Source organism: Electrona antarctica, assembly GCF_951216825.1.
Source record: "Electrona antarctica genome assembly, chromosome: 11".
NCBI classification, from domain to species: Eukaryota; Metazoa; Chordata; class Actinopteri; order Myctophiformes; family Myctophidae; genus Electrona; species Electrona antarctica.
Window position 1 is genome coordinate 40619476 of NC_136792.1, and position 19618 is coordinate 40639093.

Sequence of the window (19618 nt, forward strand, 5' to 3'; positions counted from 1 at the left end):
TTTCCACTACATTCGAGAAAAAAACAAAGATATCTGAGTTCTATCAACACTATCGCCTCCCTTACCAACAATCCACTTCATAACACTTAATTTAACAGTCCAAACAGGTAAACATATTCAAACAGTGTTGCTGCAATGCAAAGGCCACACACACACACACACACACACACACACACACACACACACACACACACACACACACACACACACACACACACACACACACACACACACACACACACACACACACACACACACACACACACACACACACACACACACACACACACACACACACACCCAGTATCAGTATCAGTATCAGTAAAAGTACAGTAAACGTGTCTTTTCACAAGGCGTAATGCTGCACTCTAGTGGTCAAAATGGAAAACACACAAATATCACTGCTGGTCATAAAACACAGCAGTTTGGATCATGTTCGCTGCAAGAAATACAAAATGATGACAGATGTTGGAATTTTACCGTAAGTTTAACTTACGGTAAATGTTCAATACAGCCTGTTGCCTCAGGAGAGGATTGAGGTGGCTTCGCTGCTACACATAACTGTAGAGAAATAAAAAATAAACATCATGTAAGTAAGACTATAGTTTAGATCAGAGGTTCCCAGCCACTGGTACTAGTACGACTGGTGGTACTTGAGCCCCCTCTGGTGGTACACAGAGGAGTAGCCCAAAAAGGAGAAAAAAAGACAAAAGTGCCGTGCTGAAATGAGCATGACGTACAGCACACCTAGCCAATAGAAGATTTATTAGAAATAGGATTAATCAGAAATATAGAAATATCATCCGTTGTGCTGATTAGTGATTAGACAGAGTTTTGTCAGAGCAGCAGCATTATTGGCTTAGGAATGGAACAAAAAGGGCAGCTCCTGTATCAGTTATTATATTACTTGGAGGGCCAAATATTTTCTGAGGTGGTACTTCAGTATAAAATGGTTGGGAACCAATGGGTACACCTTCAAAGGAATCCCTGAAAGCAACTGTACAAAAAATAAATAAATATGAAATTAAAGTTAAAAAAATAATAATCATATAAGACAACGAATTGCATACATGTACTGTACAATTTGTTTGTTTTGATCAAATAAACAAATAAACCCAACCAGACAAATCCAGTGCTCAGACTGGGCTCAATGGAACCCTTCAGTGCTCCTCCACCCTGCATGCATCTAAAAAGATTTATTTTAGACCTTTAAAAGGGGGGTCCCCACATGATTTTGGGGCGCCCCCAGATGACAGCGAAGTGACAATTTAAGGATTTTAAAGTCAATTTCAATACCTTAAATACCACAATTTTTGTATTTTCCCAGTTTTTCATGTGTCTATGAGGTGACAGTACTTCATTAGACACCCTGGAGCCGTTTTTATGTGCAATGGCGTATTAACTTTGTATTTAGGGTTTCTTCCTGGAGGCTGAACCCTCGACAGTCAAACGGGCCAATGAAATAAACAGTAATATAGTGACATCACACTATCAGCCCCTCCCCTAACCCCTCCCCCTTTATCATACAACTACAGCTGTGGGTGCGGCTTCAGTTCAGGTGGATCACCACCCACCATTCAGTCGATTTAGGGGTCCTTGACATGAACAAGTTTGGAAACCACTGCACTAAGCTATGGCGGCTTATGTGTTGTCCACATAACATCACAGTGGTGGTAAGTCCTGTGAACAGGAGCGTGCATGCTCTGCCCCTCCGCTCCTTCACCTTCTTCTCCTGGCTCTCTTTCTACTTCATCCTCCACTCCCTCCTTCTTCTCCTCCTCCTCATCGCGTCCCGTCGCGTCCCGTCGTCCGTCACTCCTCTGGGTCGGTGTTGTCCTTTGCGGCGGTGACGGTAGTGACGGAACATCACCACCGTCATCATCATCATCATCATCATCATCATCATCGTCATCCTGTGCTCTCGCCACCGCTTCCATCACCGGCTCTAGGGTTTTACCGTCGCCCTCGCTCGGCTGCGGCGGGTCATCCGCACCGCTGGAGGTCCGGTCACTCTCTCCGTCCTGCTGTCGCTGACGTGCTCTGTCGGTGCTCTGCACCGAATGCCGGCGGATGGTCCTGCGGTGCATGCTGCGGCGCGGCTTGTTGCAGTGCAAGGTGCGCCTGCGGTGCCACTGGTCGAGAGACTTCTGGGCCTCCAAGCTGCGCTGGCGGGCGGCAACCCGCGGTCGGAAGCTGCTGATGTAGTACAGAGAGGCGTAGACCGACGTCAGGTAGTAACCCTCTGTGGAGACAAGGAACGAAAACACACTGAATGACTCTCTCAGAGAGGCGACGTGTCGCTTGCCAAAAAGAACGGATTTTAAAACGTGACATATAGCCTAATTATACAACAGGTCGTTTTGCGGAAGCATTCCGATTGGTTGAAACCGCTTTTTAGCCGTGCTTAAACCACGATATACAGTATGAGCGGCTAATCAAAACAAAGAATTCAGCCGTGCTTTTCTCTCAGAGCGCAGCAGACTCGGTGGCTAGGCTAGCTAGTTTCTTGGGACATTTGTGGTCGTAGTGACATCTGTCATTGATTTTTTTAAATTTTTCAGCGATTCTCTTAGATTTAAAGGTAACTGTTGTATAATTGCAATATTACACTCGAGGGTGTTCTTTATCGTCAGTAATGCACTTCTGCGATACCTTTTGGCACCGCAGGCGTGCATTAATGACTCTCTTGCTTAAATGTGAATGCTAGAAAGTGTAATTGTGTTTGAATGAGTGTCCTGAGAGTAGTATGTGGTGTGTGTGTGTGTGTGTGTGTGTGTGTGTGTGTGTGTGTGTGTGTGTGTGTGTGTGTGTGTGTGTGTGAGTGAGTGTGTCTCACTCTCTCCTTGCAGCTGTGTGGGGTCCAGTAGCTCCATCATATAGTCGGTGTCTAGCTGTAAGGTGACCACATCACTGTGAAGCAGAGTCCACGTCAAGCAGGGCAAGAAGTCATCTGCTCCAAACACCGCTCCTACAGCAGAGGAGAGAGAATGTCATTGGTCTTGAACTTGGAAATATCTTCATCTGAGGTTTACGCAGAGGATCTTGACACAAAACAAGTGGGCCAGTGACGGAAGACAAACGCATGCTAAGTCAAAGACGGTCAGAAGAATCATAAAGCGAGACAGAAATATGGAATATACCTGGGCTTGCATTGGCGCTCATGCTCCCGTAGATGCTCTTGCAAACCTTGAGCAGTATCTCCACCTTCTTGCTGGGGGAGTAGGCGTCGTGCATGAGGCTCCACCTCTGCTGCATGTGCTCCAGGGTCGGGCCGTCGGGGACCCCGACCCCTGCGGACCCTTCCAGCTCCTTCATCGTCCGGCCCTCCAGCACATGCTGATTCCTGCGGAGCGAGTCGAGGCTTCCGTCTTCTTCTCGAGGCGCTCGCAGGGAGGAGTATAGGTGGGTGAAGACTGGCTTCAGCGCCACCTTGTGGAGGGCCAACTCCACCATGGAGTCTAGAGGAGAGGGGAGAAGAACGACACATTCCATACATCATTTATCTGGATGCCTAAGAAATGTATGAAACATTTGTTAGGAGGAGGAGACCATTTATTTTGTTGTCATTTCACCGAAGTGCTGAAGGTGTTACAGAGGGGAGCTCTAATCGCTCTCACCCTCTCTCTTCGCATGGTGTGATTACTTTTCCATTCAATATAGCTACACTTGATCGATAATTGTGTGTATTCGTATCGTAATCGTATCGTATCGCCATCAAGTGCTAAGAAGTTACATCTCTCTCACCCAAGGTTTCTTCGTTCAACAGCGTCTGGACGTCCCGAGAGGCCAGCAGCGGGTCCCTCAGTGCCGTGAGCGACGACCTCACCTCCTGCAGGAACTCCAGGCCTCGGACCCCGCCGGGGTCCATGCCTCCCCTCAGCGTCGTCTCCACGAATCCCCTCACGGCCTCGGCGAACGCCCCGACCCCCCGCTCGCACAGGTCCTGCGCCCGCATGGCCAGCCTCTTGTTGGGACACACCAGGCCGCCTATCGCCTGGCCCACCATGGCCGAGAAGCGGTTCTTCACCTTCAAGCGGTGGGAAAAGTACAAACGTTTTACTTAACCCCCTTTAGGACTATTCCGATTCTAAAAACGCCTTCTAAATACTGATCTAAGTTTTCTGAAAATGTTCAAATATTCATTCAAAAATTACAAAAATGTTATGCTGCCAATATGCATGCAAATGGGGCTGAAGTGTTTAACACCTTGGAGGCCCGTAACTATTTAATCCATTTCATCCATGTGCCCATCATTTATAGCGCACGGACCACTTTTACCGGCGCACCGGAAGCTGGTGTGCATGTTTGTGTAGCAGCTAACAATAGCCACACCACTCTAGAGTCGATCGACAACAATGGGAGGTAATAATAAATCTATCGCGACTAGCGACTGGACCGCGGAAGGCCGTCAAACACAGGATCTTTGTTCAGAATTAGACAGGATGATTTAGATCGGGAGTTATGATTGTTTTAAGATTTTCGTTTTCGTCAGCTAAACAGGCAGGGGACATTTTCGATGACGTGTCACTTTTTGACACGTCATCGGATCGGGCAACAAGCGCTCCAAGGCTCTAGAGCGATGCGAACGGTTTTGTTATCATTAATCTCCGTCCTATTTATCAATCTCCGTGTTGGGCACTTGACCATGACCTTGAACTTGGACGGAGAACTCCGCCCTGGGCCTCCAAGGTTTAATGTATGTTATTACAACTAAAGTTTTCAAATAAACGTAGTGGAGTACTAAAAGTACAACATTTGCCTCTAAGATGTAGTGGAGTAAGAAGCAAAGGTACTGGCAATTGGAAAATACTCAAGTAAAGTACAAAAACACCTCAAAATTGTACTTAAGTACAGTCCTTAAGTACATGTACTCGGTTACATTCCACCACTGTTCACCTTGGCCAAGCGGTGTGCGGACGGCTGGATGCAGGCGGGGCTAGACGTCAGAGCGTCCGGTTCGTCCTGGCTGTCCTCCATGCTGCTGATGGACAGCGAGTCCATCTCCAGGGAGTGGGTGTGCACGGAGGACGGAGACCTGGGCGGATGCCGCCACACGCCGTCCTCGATCCACGAGACCCTGCGAAGTACAGGTATGGGACAGGTTTTCTGAAAAATGTTATCAGCAGTGCAAGGACCCACAGAGTTACCTGTATGTGGCAGCGGACCCCCATCTGAAAAAATGTTGTTCCAGGGACCCCCCCCCCCCCCCCCCAGAAGCACAGAAGCAAATATTTGAGTTCAAAACGTCCAGTAGTCGCTGTAGTTGACAGTTCCCGTTTTTGCAACTATGCCTCAACCTAAACTTAACGCTAACCCTAACCTCAGTAAAACTATACCAAACAAAACCTAACCCTAACCTCAGTAAAACTATACCAAACAAAACCTAACCCTAACCTCAGTAAAACTATAACAAACAAAACCTAACCCTAACCTCAGTAAAACTATACCAAACAAAACCTAACCCTAACCTCAGTAAAACTACACCAAAATCATGGCCCGTAGCACTTGCCCTAGCCCTTAGATACTTTATAGCATGTTACGTAGACAGCACTAGAATTGCATTTTATGTAGTCATAGCACTTTATAGTATGTATATATGTGTATAGTATAGTATGTATCGTGTATATGTATAGTTTCATTATATAGATATTCCACTGTTACGTTCTTAGCTTACGCATGTTTCATGATAACTACTTTTTATGTATGTGATGTATTGCCATGCTTTTTGTTCTTGCTTAATGTAAATCGCTCTGGATTAAGAGCGTCTGCTAAATGCCTAAATTGTACCTAACCCTAACCTCAGTAAAACTATACCTGGTCAGGAGCTAATCATGTTAACCATGTTAAGGCGGGTCTAACCTACTATATAACGTTGGTGGGATTCATAATCACGCCACTCCTACCTACCTGTAAGGGGATATGACACTGCTTGGGGGCTCACTCCTACCTGTAAGGGGATGTGACACCGCTTGGGGGCTGGAGCTCTGAGCTCATATCCATGCTCCCTGCCCTCGAGCTGGAGCCGGAGGAAGAGCTGGGCCGTCTCAGTACCACCTGCTCTGTGGTGGTGGTGGTGGTTGTGGGTGATGTGGGTGTGGTGGTGGGCTGGTGGGAGAATACCTCTGACTGGGCTCTGGTTAGACCTGGAGAGGACAAAACATAATGCTGTGACCACAGACGTAGAATTAAAGAAGAAAGGGAGAGCCTCTTGCAATGAAATAATATGTCTTTGCTGTCGGGAGGGAGATTATCCTTTCATTGTCAATGGCATTTAATGTTTGTGTTGCCACAAAAAGCCGATTTGTTCAGACACATATGACGTAAATTCTCCTTTCATTGTCAATGGCAAATGTGACACATGTTGTGACGAAAAGCTGTATATAGGAGGGGCTAGCGCCCCTAAAAAATAGTGAAAATAGCCCTTCTAAAAGCTCACAAGTAGAAATATGGAGATATGATGTTTCTGCCAAACAATTAACGATAATGTTTTGACCACTTGAAAGGCATACTTCACCCCCAAAATGACTCTTGTTCTTCTATCAATTACTCCATTAATTACTTACCATGAAGCTGTGATTTCACGTTGTTTTGTGTTTTTGTCACTGTTCACAGTGAATGAAGAATTCAAAAAATGAAAGTCACGATTAACAGCAAGACTATATCACCAATCTGTTTATAAACTCCAAATCCAAAACAGCTTCTCACAGTATAATACTTTACTTTATTATTTACATGTCTTGTCTGTAGCGTAGTCAGTCATGATGGAGGCGCAGGTAGCAACATCACAAGCAGGCTCAGCAAGACCAGAAACACCTTACAGAGGCTTAACAACGTCTGGAAGTCGGCCCAGTACAGCACCAACACCAAACTTAGACTGTACCAGAGCTGTGTCCTGTCTACCCTGCTATACGGTTCTGAATGTTGGAGAACGACTCACGAATATGATCTACACAAACTGTCAACCTTCCACACCAAAAGCTTACGGATAATTCAACGAATATTCTGGCCCAAAACCATCTCCAACCAACACCTTCTTGATCTGTGCAAACAAGAAAACATGGATACCATCCTCCTTAATACCAAGACAGGGAAATGGATTGGGCATGTAATACGTAGAGAACAGGACAACATTGCCAAAACTGCACTTCACTGGACACCAGAGGGCAAACGACCCAAGAACACATGGCGTAGGACAGTGGAGGGAGAGTTGAAGACCCTGCATCACACCTGGGGATCTATAAAGACGCTGGCCCAGGACAGACTGAAGTGGAGATCCTTTGTTGCTGCCCTACATGCCAGCCGGCATAAAGGGCAGTAAGTAAGTAAGTACATGTCTTGTATCCAGTTGCATTATTAGTACTACCAATAATCACTCAAAACCTATTAACCTAGTATTAACACTTCTGCTATAAACTGACTCAAGAGTGCCTGGATGTGTGCGTTGGGTTCAACATGAGCCGAGTTCAACTGCACGCAGATTTCTTTTATATAGTTTTGCTGTTGTTAATTTTGGACCCCTAGTGTCTTCAATGCAGCAAGGATTTTTGGAGGATTTTTCCTTCACCGACTAGTCAAGATATTATACCGCAGTATGATGGATTATTGCCATAACGTGACAGTAATCAAAGAACAGTAATCAAAAAAGAATCAAAAGGAAAGTACCAAGTAACACTTCCTTACCTGAGCTCTCTGTGCTGCCGTCCCTGATTCCCTGATCCAATGAGCACGATCTCTGCTGGCTGCGTAGCCCCAAGCGTCCCCATGGCCCGGCGCCGCTGAGACGCCGCTCCTGATTGTAGATGCTCAGCTGGGCGGAGATGCGAGGGCTTAGTGGCTGGTTAGCGAGCCAATCATCTCCGTGCTCGTGCAGGTAGAGCCGGTTGATGAAACACACGGCCTCGTTGGCTGGCGCCATCTGAGAAAACGCATACATACACACACACACACACACACACACACACACACGCATGCACGCATGCACATAGCTGAAAATATCTTGTATGTAATGTTTACCTATGGTATGAATTCACAGATAACAGTAAACATTACAACGCAACTAAAATGTTATTTATATAGCACATTTAACATGACAAAGTCAACCAAAGTGCTGCACAGGTTAAAAGAAAACAAAGGGATATAAACAATGCAATATAAACAGACATTAAAGACACGTAGAATAGAAAATATCTATTCTACGTCCGAGCATAGACATGGTAACGCCCCGCCTGCCTCTGATTGGCCTACCGACACTGCCGGCCACACCAGACTTTCCTCCTTTTGTAGAAGAGGCAAACTAATATATTATTTATGCCGTTTATTTTACATGTGTACAGTGTAAACTAATACACGATAATCAACACTAACACTTTAATTTAGAACACACCCAAATCAAAACATACAAATACGTGTTCAATATATTAGTTTTCCTCTTCTACAAAAATAAAAGTTACAAGTTACTGTCGTGCGTGCCAAGCTGTCATTCTCTTGTTATTATGTCCCACCACAGAGTAACCTTGCGTGTCGGAGGACAGTCTGGTGAGACCATTGGGGCAAGATGGGGCGTTACCATGTCTAGGCCTGCTCGCTTTGCCTAAAAAAATGGCAACTAAAAAATACGGGGAAGCAGCTTTTTGCTTCTACGGGCCGACGGCGTGGAACAAACTCCCACTGTACCTTCGACAGGCAGCCTCTGTAGACATTTTTAAAGCTCAGCTCAAGACCCACTTCTACACCCTTGCTTTTAATTGATTTATTTGTCTTTTAAAAAAATGTTATTCATGTCCTCACTGTATTGTTTATGCCCTGCCTTTCTTTTCTTTTTTTTGTGTAAAGCACTTTGAGCTGCATTTCATGTCATGAAAGGTGCTATACAAATAAAGTTTTATTATTATTATTACTATGCTCGGACGTAGAATTTACACTTTATAGAAACAGTGCAATATAAACAGATATCTGCAGGCAATATAAAAACACAACTAGGAAACATTTGCTTCCAGTGAGGGGGAGATATATGGGGCAACCTCAGCTTTCACTAAAAGCCAAGGAGAAAAAGAATAAGTCTTTAGCAGGGATTTAAAAATATCTATTGACTGGGCGGCTCGGATATGTAGAGGCAAACCATTCCAGAGCCTGGGAGTAGCCGCCGCAAAAGGCCTGGTCGCCCTTAGTTATTTTATTTATCGCTCGCTCGGTCGGTCGGTGACAGACAGACAGACAGACAGACAGACAGACAGACAGACAGACAGACAGACAGACAGACAGACAGACAGTGTGTATACCTGTATTGAACACATGACAAGGTTTGGCTCCATGTTGGTCATGTGATCGTCCTGTGGGTCAGAGTTCACGCAGAGCCAGGATTCTATGTGCAAGAGAAGATTCAACTATAACAGTGGTTCTCAAAGTGGGGTCCGGGGACCCTCAGTGGCCCTTGAGGTGGTTCCAAATCATGGACCCTTATCTGGAACCCTGAGCACGTACACGTGGAAAGTTTTCTTCACTCTCAGAGTTATGAGTGTCCTTGCATTGTTGATTTTAACAGCAACTTTTGATTTCGTTTTAGTCATTGTCTTCTGAATAACATTTCATTTAGTTTTAGTCATTGTCTTTTGAATAACATTTCATTTAGTTTTAGTCAACTAAATATCATAAGATTTTAGTCCACTAAATCCACAGTTGATTTTGTCGATATATGTTGGCTGGCCTTGATTACGTCGAAATGGCAGATTTTACACTTTGTTGCATGCTGAAAATAGCCGATCTACAAGCTTACAACGAGTCGTGCTGCGACACGTTGTGAGCTTGTAGATCGGCTATTTTCAGAGCACAACATCTGAACGCAACCAAACGAAAAATTACGTGTTTTTTAGTTTTACTGGATCTCTTCTCCACTACGAAGAAATTGTCAATATATTTAGTCTTAGTTTTGGTCACCCTAGCTTAGTTTTTATTTAGTTTGTCAGTGAAAAAGGGTAGTCAACGAACATTTTTCGTCCTGGTTCTAGTCGACAAAATCAACACTGTGTCCTTGAAAGTCAAATGTTTGAGAACCACCAATCTATGCTTTCGTGTGACGCTGTAGTGTGATCAAGTAGTAGGTAGGGCGTTAATGTATGGAAAAGCACAAAAAGGCAAAATACGGAGATAAGAGGTTTCTGCCTGACGATGTACCGTATCTGTGTGCATTGTAGCATTTCAAATGAAGCACAGGCTAGTATGACAGAGAGAAGAACTCACTGGGATCCAGCTGAGAGAGACGAGCGTCCGTCTGCTCCGTCACACCGTAGTAGACCCATGACGGGATGGATAGACACACAGACAACACATCCCTGACGCGCACGCACACCCACACCCACACACACACACACACACACACACACACACACACACACACACACACACACACACACACACACACACACACACAATTTATTTATGTCCACATAAAGAAGAAACAGCTGTCGTGTGTATTGCTCTATTTAAGTCACAAGACTAGTGGTTTCCCAACATGCACGTTGGGAAAGCACTAGTCTGATTGAAGCAACACTAGTAAGGTGGGGTGGACCGTGTTGAGACTGTTGACATCTGTGTGAAACACATACAGTACATACATCTGAGTCAACAGCTTTGCATGTATGCCTGTACTAGGATGGAGTGCCAGGAAGGAGAATTATAATTTCAGTATAATTATTCATCTTGAGTTATGTAAATGTTAATTTAAAATTATCTGTATGTGGGACTGTGGTTTGGGTTTGTACTTTGTACAAATTACGAAGTACATTTTCTTTTGCATTGCTGTATTGCAAAACATTTTTTTTTTTAAATTTAAATATCTAGTACGAGCCTTGCTCTATGCTGCTCGGCTGTCAATCCTTCATAAATGGATAGATGACAGCCCTCCTAGTGTTTTTATGGTTATTATGGTTTGAAAAAGTACTACGCTTAATGCCATTGGAGAGGCTCTCATGTGTCCTGCAGGCAACCTGGCCGAATTCGTTGAAGCATGGCTGCCTCTGGCGCCTCATATAGGGGATGAGTGGTCAAATGTTATGTGTATTGGAATGACCGAGGAGGCCAGTTAGACGACACACCAATGAGGAGGTATAGGGGTCAGACTTACATAATCTAAAAGATGATGGTGGCAGCTATATTGTGATGTCTAATATACTCAATTTGGTGTGAAACTGTAAATAGGTACTTATGATTTGAATATACTTTCTGTCCTTGTGCCCCTTTGGCATATGTATTTTATGATTTGCATATACTTTTTGTTTTTGTCCTGTTATTGTACTGTCAACCCATTTGGGATTATGGTTGATCTCATGATTGTCTTATAGTTCTGTTACAGAAAAAAAAAAAAAAAAAAAAAAAAAAAAAAAAAAAAAAATAGTGTACAAATGGAACCAAATCCATTTGGTTATATTTGTACACTCTCAGGGTTACAGACCCATAGGGGTCAATTTGGTTCCAAACTATCATTTAGCTGGGGACCCCCTGGAACTCCCTCAAAGAGGACCTTCCCCGGTCCCCACTTTGACCCCACTGCTGTAAGGATTGGGTTAGATTCCCAATAAAACCGTGTCATGAGGGTTACATCTGATGGAGGTTCATTCATACAACACAAGGTCCCACACTACAGACCAGTGTTTCCCAAACAACGGGTCGGGACCCATTTGCCCCAAATGGGTCGCAGTTGGGACCCATTTTTATTTGTATTTTTTTTTAGCCCATGATTTTGCAACACATTTTTTCACCCAGTGTCAATTATCTAATGTAATCCTGGGCGCTACACTTCCTCTGCCAACCTGGGGGGGCAGCGGGCTGACCTCATGCTTCCTTCTATGCATGAGGAGTCCAAGCGGCTACTTTCACCTGACAGGGGAGAGTTTCCCCGACCGGACGCGTGGAAGGAACACGTTAAGTTTCTTTCCCCTCCATCAGGCGCCAGGGGGAGGTAGTTTAGAGACCAGGATTACTGCATGTTTTTTGTGAGGGTACCTACCCTAGGGGACACGGGGAGAACATGCAAACTCCACACAGAGGGGCCCTTTAGCCAACCCCGCCTCGGGTATGGGCACTGATGACGTGGAGGAGGGAACTTGTGCCCCCAGCACACACAGCGTCCCCAGCGGGAATCGAACCCAGGACCATGCCCCCCATTTTTCCAATTATTATTTCAAAAGATTTTCAAAAAAATAAAATAATAATAATAATAATAATAATAATAATCTAATAATAGTACAAAAATAAATCCATAAATATAAATTAGTTGATATATGAGCTGACAATGCATTGCATCCATAGACTGTAAAAATTGGTCGCATTGCATTTGCTGTTCTCACTAATCAATATTAAATAGGGTCATAACATTTGTAAGTTCAGGTCCTGCGGAGACAAGTTTATCTTTTGGGTTTCGATCTAAAACGTTTGGGAACCAGTTCTAGAGGCACTTTCTGCCAGTAGTTCTTTACCAGGCTTTTCTACGACATTAAGCTTTTGGTTCTTAGATAATTCCATTAAAAGAGATTCAAAGGCATGGTTCACACACATGACATGACCGATCAAAGTGTCTTAATCCAAGTTACTCACCGAGTCAGAGAGTAGAAGAGCACCAGCTGAGGCAAGTCTAAGAAACCTAGATGAGACTGAGACAGCTGGAAGGCTGAGAGTGAGAGAGAGAGAGAGAGAGAGAGAGAGAGAGAGGAAATGACAGAAAATGTTTTTATAGTTTCACAAGATAGTATTACTGTTAATGTAACGCAGCTCCGTTTACACGTTTATGTTATTGTTTAATCTTCATTGTTTTGTTCCACTTTTGCTTTGGCAATGTAAACGTATGTTTTCTCATGCCAATAAAGCTCCTTTGAATTTAATTGAATTGAGTTGAGAGGGAGACAAAGAGAGGAAAAAGTGTACATGTAGTTTTTTGCCCCATTCCATGACACATTGCTAAAAACCTTACTACCGATGCTACCAGGTGTGTGCCTGTACGCACTAGTGAATGTGTGTTATGTGTGTTATGTTATGTGTGTTATGTGTTAACCTGCAGAGGGACGTTGTATGGGGTAGTCAGCAACCTCGTCCCCGCCTGTAGACACACACAACAGCCTGGGCTCAGACAGACAGGTGTCCCTCTCGGTGTCCCTCACAGCCAGGAAACTCTGGAGAGAACAATCACAGAGACCACACACAGACACATGAAAGGTGTTAATAGCATTATGTCTGTGTATGAGGTGCTAACGCCTGTTAAAACAGGAACATGTTTGGAGTGTTAACACAGACTGGCTGCCACAAGGCTTGGCTTTTTCCCTGATGGCTCCTCCTTGGCCACACCTACACAGCAAATACTGTACATTTAAAATGTTTGTTTCAAATTCTAGAAGAATTATCATGGAAAATATGGGAACTTTGGCCTATGCCTATAGGGGAGACGATCTATTATGGGAACTGAGCAAAAATCATTGTATTTCCAAGTCCCAATGTATTAACAACAAACCCATTTTTTCTCACAGTATGAGTAAGGTGTGTGAGAGAAGAGGAAGATATGCAGCATGGGAAAAAATCCTCTTCCTGGGGCATAGTGGCAGCTCAGCCAGTCAGCACACATACCACACACAGTTAGACACACATCCAACTGTCAATCTCAAGGTTCCAGATGACTCACTATATGTCACATGATCACATCCCCTTAAACAAATGCTTTGGAGAATTATTATAGGAATGATGTGACCAGTTTCTGTGTGTGTGTGTGTGTGTGTGTGTGTGTGTGTGTGTGTGTGTGTGTGTGTGTGTGTGTGTGTGTGTGTGTGTGTGTGTGCACGCACATAAATGACAGACACTGTGTATACAAAAGTTAGTGCACCCTTTATTTTGTGGCCTGTGTTCCAGACTCCAGTGAATGGAAATCTTAGTCCTACTGAAGAAGACAATCTCAGCTCTTCCATCCATAGGTAAGTCCATGTCCGGTCTCCTGTTACAGGCCCAATGTTGTGCGTATTTTATTTTATGTTGTTCCGACCGCAGGTCGCAGTTAACTATGAAATCGTGCATTTCCCGTCAGTCAGTCACGCCCCATATATGGTCATGCCTTGTGACATCACGTGGTCATCAATATTAAGGCCTATATGGCCTTAATATCCCTGATGTCATAAAACTAGAGTTCTCGACAGGCCCGAAAATTAAGGCCCGGCCCTACCTGGGCCCTCATCAAACCCTGTACACTCAAGACACTGCCCCCGTTGGCCTGTTCTGACATTCCAATTTCCATATGTTGATCTGACCTCATCAAACCATGTACACTCCATATATGGCCAGTACAGAATTCCTTCCAGTTTTCTGTTTGCCCACAGGAATTGTAGAAGTTGAGGGATTAACATTTAGTTTGACATGGTTCCACAGATAAACCGTGTTGCGAGTTGACGTAAGCTTGTAGATCAGCAATTTGTTTTTTCTTTCTTATATTATTTAACAATTTGGACGTTTGACCAGTTTTTATAGTTTAGTTTGTTTTTGATGCAGTAATGGTATTTTGTCTTGTCTTTTTTGCCTGGCCTATTTTTCGTCTGCCCCGAGTCTGAACCCATACTCTGAAACGCTGCCTAAGCCAATGGGAGTGCCTCCTAAACCCTGAAAGTCCGCAAGGCGGAAGTGTTAAGTAAAATGATACTCATACAATGATGTTACACTTTTAGCAGCCAACTGCTGCTAAAGATGAGAAACAATAGAAATTATCTCACCAAATATGTGAATTTGAAATGCACACACAGGCACGCACACACACACACACGCACGCACGCACGCACGCACGCACGCTCAAACGGATGGAAGAGGAAGTGGGTTTTATTCTCGGTACGTTCAGACTATAAGTCACCAAGCCAAAAGCATCAAACACATGCAGGCAGCATTGGCAGCTCGTGAGCAAGAGAGGCACATACCTGTCGATTGCCAAGAACTCTACACAACCTTCACTTGTTCTACAAGTTCAACACTGACAAAGACAAACTAGACAGACTGTATAGAATTAGAATTGCTCGGCCTCCCTGCAGGTTATAAGGAGAACGCCTGCACCCTTTTTTAAGTGCTCATGAAACTCTGCTGTGTTTTCCTGTGGTCCTATACAGAGAAAAAGGCATAGAGTCAGTTCTTCTATTACCACATTACTCACGTGTCAGTGGCTTCTTGTCGCTTGCTAAATAAGCCTTTGTCTCAGTAACTATGTACAAATACAAGTACGAGCTGTTTTTTGTTGTTGTTTTTTGTCAAGACTTATCTAATATCCCCTTCCTTCTTACCACATGCATTCCGGGTATTTTCCTTTGCAGTGCTAACAGGAGGTCTGTATTGTAACTTAAATGCTAAACACACCCTTTTATAGTAGCACCACTTCCCCATTAACCTCTGAAAGCAGCACTATCTGATGACCAATAAATAAGGAACTGCTTTTAAGATGACAGTTAGCTCACTAGATTGACCACTTAAACCAGGGGTGCCCAAAAGGTAGATCGCGATCTACCAGTAGATCACAAAGGCTGTGCAGGTAGATCACATGACATGCCCCTAAAGAGTATTTCATTTAAATATATTGAAGAAAAGAAACGATTAAAAAAAAAAAACATTTCTCCTCCTCTATTTCCCATTCCAAGTGCATTTGTCTTATACTGTACAGAATGTAACACAAACTCTACTATTCCGAAGCCCCCTTAGGTACATATTTAAACTATTTTCAGCAATGGTATAATAATTGATTTGGTGGGTAGATCTTGCCGAGCTGGTCATTTTGAAAGTAGCTCTCAAGTCAAAAAGTGTGGGCACCCCTGACTTAAACACTCTATTCTTAGGAAAAGGGGACCTGCTGGGTTTCTTACTGTACTTGGGCCACGTTTTTTCCCTCTAATACACCACATTTGTTTGCCAAAAATAGCCAATCTACCCGTAGATCGAATGTTGTTCCTCCCAGAAAAGGGATGCTGGCATTCAATGGTTCAATGGTTAACTGACTGTGTGCACCACAAAGATGGCTCTACATGCACAGGGCCCACTGAATTCCCAATTACTGCTAATACAATCTGGCAATATGTCCCCTCCCGTTCCCTCAGGTCTGGTGATGCAAACCTCCTTGAGGTCCCCAAAACCAAATGGGGGCTGCCCTAAGGTTCGACCTCACGTTAGTTTGACCGGATTAAATAACTCAAATCTAAAACTCTCAGCGATGCCCCCCACTCCTTTAAACCTTCAAACCACCCTCCAACTATTGATTCTATTCCATAGTCTTTTCCTCCTAATAAGTTGTTTTTAATTGTTGTCTTAAACAGCATGTGGTAGGCTAAAAGGACAACACAAAAAGGTCCTTTGGACTTGTTTCCTATTTGACTATTTCTGTGTTTGACTGTGCTGTGTTATGTTTAGTGTTTTTTCTGCAACATTCATGTCTCCTGAGTTTGTTTTGAGTTTTAAGTTCCTGCTTATGGGTCCTAAATTTAACACCAGTTCCTGACAATAGGGTTTTGAGTTGTTAAAGCTGTACGCACCCCATCCATCCATGCAACCACATTCAGGTCAGCAAATTAAATGAAATGAAATTAAATGAAATGATTACTATATTTACCCAGGGTATCTGGGCTAAGCTCAAGAACTTGTTTCCAGCCAGGCCCTGCTCATAGAACATTTCATCGTAGTGGTTCAATGCCTTGTTCAAGGGCACTTCAGCGGTGGTAATTTTAACGTGTCGGACCGCTGATTCGAACTGGCGACCTTCCCGTATCAAGACCGCTCCGCAATCCGTTCGGCCACCGCTGACTGGCATTCTGGTTAAACCACTAAACCAACCGGCGCTGACGGAGGTTGGCGATCATCTCAGAGTAATGTGCGTAAACTGTCACACCTAGGAGCGTAACATTAAATTGTGATCTCAGCAACAGTGTCATTAATGAGTAAAGGTTAAAACAATAGTTCCAGATGCAACAGAAATGCATACAGGTCAGGATACCAAATGTATCCATTATCATCAGGATAGAGAACCCAGACAGGATACAGATTAAACCAGTAAGACGCCCTGAGGGCAGTTCATGTGGTTATAACAAGAGCTACTGAATGAGACATGAAAACTGAGACTGAGAAAGACAACCGACCGAGTCTACTGACACAATCTAACTCAGTGGTTTTCAACCCTTTTCATATCAAGGTCCATTATTTATTCAGCATCTGAGCCACGGACCACCATTTGATGAGATTTAGCCTCGCAGACGCAAAACTAAAGAATAGTTTGTTGTCGTTGGGTAAGATTTTGGCAACAATTCCATGCTGTATTGTACGGAGAGATAACAGAAAACCTTGATCAAAATAACAATTCTTCTACATTCTCTAGTTGTGTAGACTTCTTTGTAAATTAAGCAATGTCAATTAAGCAATGGCAATTTAACTCTTGAGTAAAATGAAACCAAATTTCACACTCTCAAGAGTTAAAGATCTAATAATAAGCGTCCATTTGGTTAACAACTCTCCATCATTTTGCTGGGGGCCACCTGGAGCTAGCCTGGCTAATAAGCCAGACTAATATCACACAACACTGCAGGCAATTTATTTTTTGCCAACGGCTGATTCGGTCTGGCTTATTAGCCAGGCTAACCTGGAGCCACCCTCAAGGACCACTGGTGGTCCCCGGGCCACTGGTGGTCCCCGGGCCACTGGTGGTCCCCGGGCCACTGGTGGTCCCCGGACCACTGGTGGTCCCCGGGCCACTGGTGGTCCCCGGGCCACTGGTTGAAAACCACTGATCCAACTCAGGGGTTCTCAACGTTTTTGGCCGGTGACCCCCGGAAATGCTTTGGCAATGTCTCGGGACCCCCGCCCCGCCCCCTCCCAACCCCCAATATAAATTGACTGCTGTACAATAACCTTAATAATAGAGACAATACACCATAAATAAATACTGAAACCAGATATAATCATTAGGAAAGGTGTATTTGTATTTTATTATTTATTTTTATTTTTATTTTTTTTATAATTTGGTGACCCCCCGAGGGGTCGCGACCCATGGGTTGAGAACCCCTGATCTAACTGACTGACTGACTGACTGAGGTCAAGTTCAACACAGCCTGACAGATATGTTAATGACAAAAGCCATTCCAGAAACACACATAGAGAGAGAGAGAGAGAGAGAGAGAGAGAGAGAGAGAGAACTCACCCCGGCAGCAGTTCCTGAGAGTGCAGCGTGGGCTCTCTCTCTGTCCCATGGTGCCCCGGGGCACCAGGCGTCCTGAGAGCCTCTCAGTCTCTCCAGGACGGGCTGGAGGGACGGCCTTCTTCTGCTGGCCGGCCACGGGAAGGATGTCGTCCCATTGACCGGACTACTGAGAGGCCTGGAAACAGAGGTGCACGCACACACACAATTCTATTACTCAGTGGTGGAAAGTGACTAAGTACATTTACTCAAGTACTGTAATTAAGTACAATTTTGAGGTATTTGTACTTTACTTGAGTATTTCCAATTTCCAACACTTTCACTTTTACTCCACAGTACATCTCAGAGGCAAATATTGTAGTTTTACTCCACTACAATTCTTTGAAATCTTTAGTTACTAGATTATTATTACAAAACATACATTAACCATTTCAGCCCTATATATACATTCCGGCCATTTCAAAACAGCCGATCGACAAGCTCACAATGCGTCGCTGTGAGCTTGTAGATCTGCTATTTTCAAAAGATTTGTATGCGTTTGAAAACTTGAAATGGGACATTCTGCATGCTGAGTACATTTACTTTTGGTACTTTAAGTACATTTTGAAGCAAATACCTTTGTAGTTTTACTCAAGTGATGAATTCTGGACTTTTACTTATATTGTATTTCTATTTTGCAGTATTGATACTTAAATTGTGATTGTGACTTACATTTCTACCAATGCTCACATGTATGTCCAACAAAGACACGATAAGACATGAGTTTGGGGGATTCCGAAAGGCAGAACTCTTTTGGAATCTCTTGAGCTGACATGTGTAATTTCTACTGTACAATGATTGTTCTTACTTTTTATTGTTAAGTGTTCTTACTTCTTATTTTGTGGCATGGTAACGCTACACCTGAAGACAGTCTGATACGGATCGTATTGTAAAGACACAAGCAAAATCTGTGGTTAAAGTGTTACTCACCTGTTTGAAGCTTGCTTCTCCGTCTCTTCAAGGCCTCGCATCTTCCCTGGCTGCACAAACTGACAGTCATGTACTGTAGATATCATCAGCAGGCAGTTTTTCATATATTTACATACTTACTACATATACATACTTACAAAGAAACAGACTTGAAATATTTTCTTGTTCAACATTGAGACCATAAACAAAACGAAAACAACCACAAACATACAAACTCAACTCTATAAACCTAATAGGTTTATATGATATAGTGATAAAAAAAAGACTTACTCGTGGTGAGCAATCTGCTACAGAAGTTGTTCAAACAAGTCTCGCCCTTTACTAGTCTTTTCTGTTCCACATGGTGAAATCGCTCAGAAAACCATGTCTGTTGCAAATACGTTGGAAGGCAACAACCACCATTTAATGCCTTCTCGTCATTTCAACGGTCGCCTTCTTCTGTGCAAGCGGCCGTGCGCATGCTGTCATTCG

The 19618-nt window shown here is 43.8% G+C and overlaps 1 protein-coding gene across 1 annotated transcript; it reads right to left on the bottom strand.

Moving 5' to 3' along the window:
- Nucleotides 1–738: 738 nt before the first annotated feature.
- Nucleotides 739–19441, bottom strand: rinl (Ras and Rab interactor-like). Its single transcript, XM_079514299.1, has 14 exons — nt 19418–19441; nt 19148–19206; nt 18182–18356; nt 13043–13160; nt 12589–12661; nt 10237–10328; nt 9279–9361; nt 7681–7915; nt 5948–6143; nt 4897–5077; nt 3745–4027; nt 3141–3458; nt 2837–2968; nt 739–2242 (listed from the first exon to the last, which is right to left on the bottom strand). Exons 2-14 carry the CDS (start codon nt 19186–19188, stop codon nt 1632–1634), a joined length of 2538 nt encoding a protein of 845 aa, XP_079370425.1. The 5' UTR covers nt 19189–19206; nt 19418–19441; the 3' UTR covers nt 739–1631.
- Nucleotides 19442–19618: the final 177 nt, after the last annotated feature.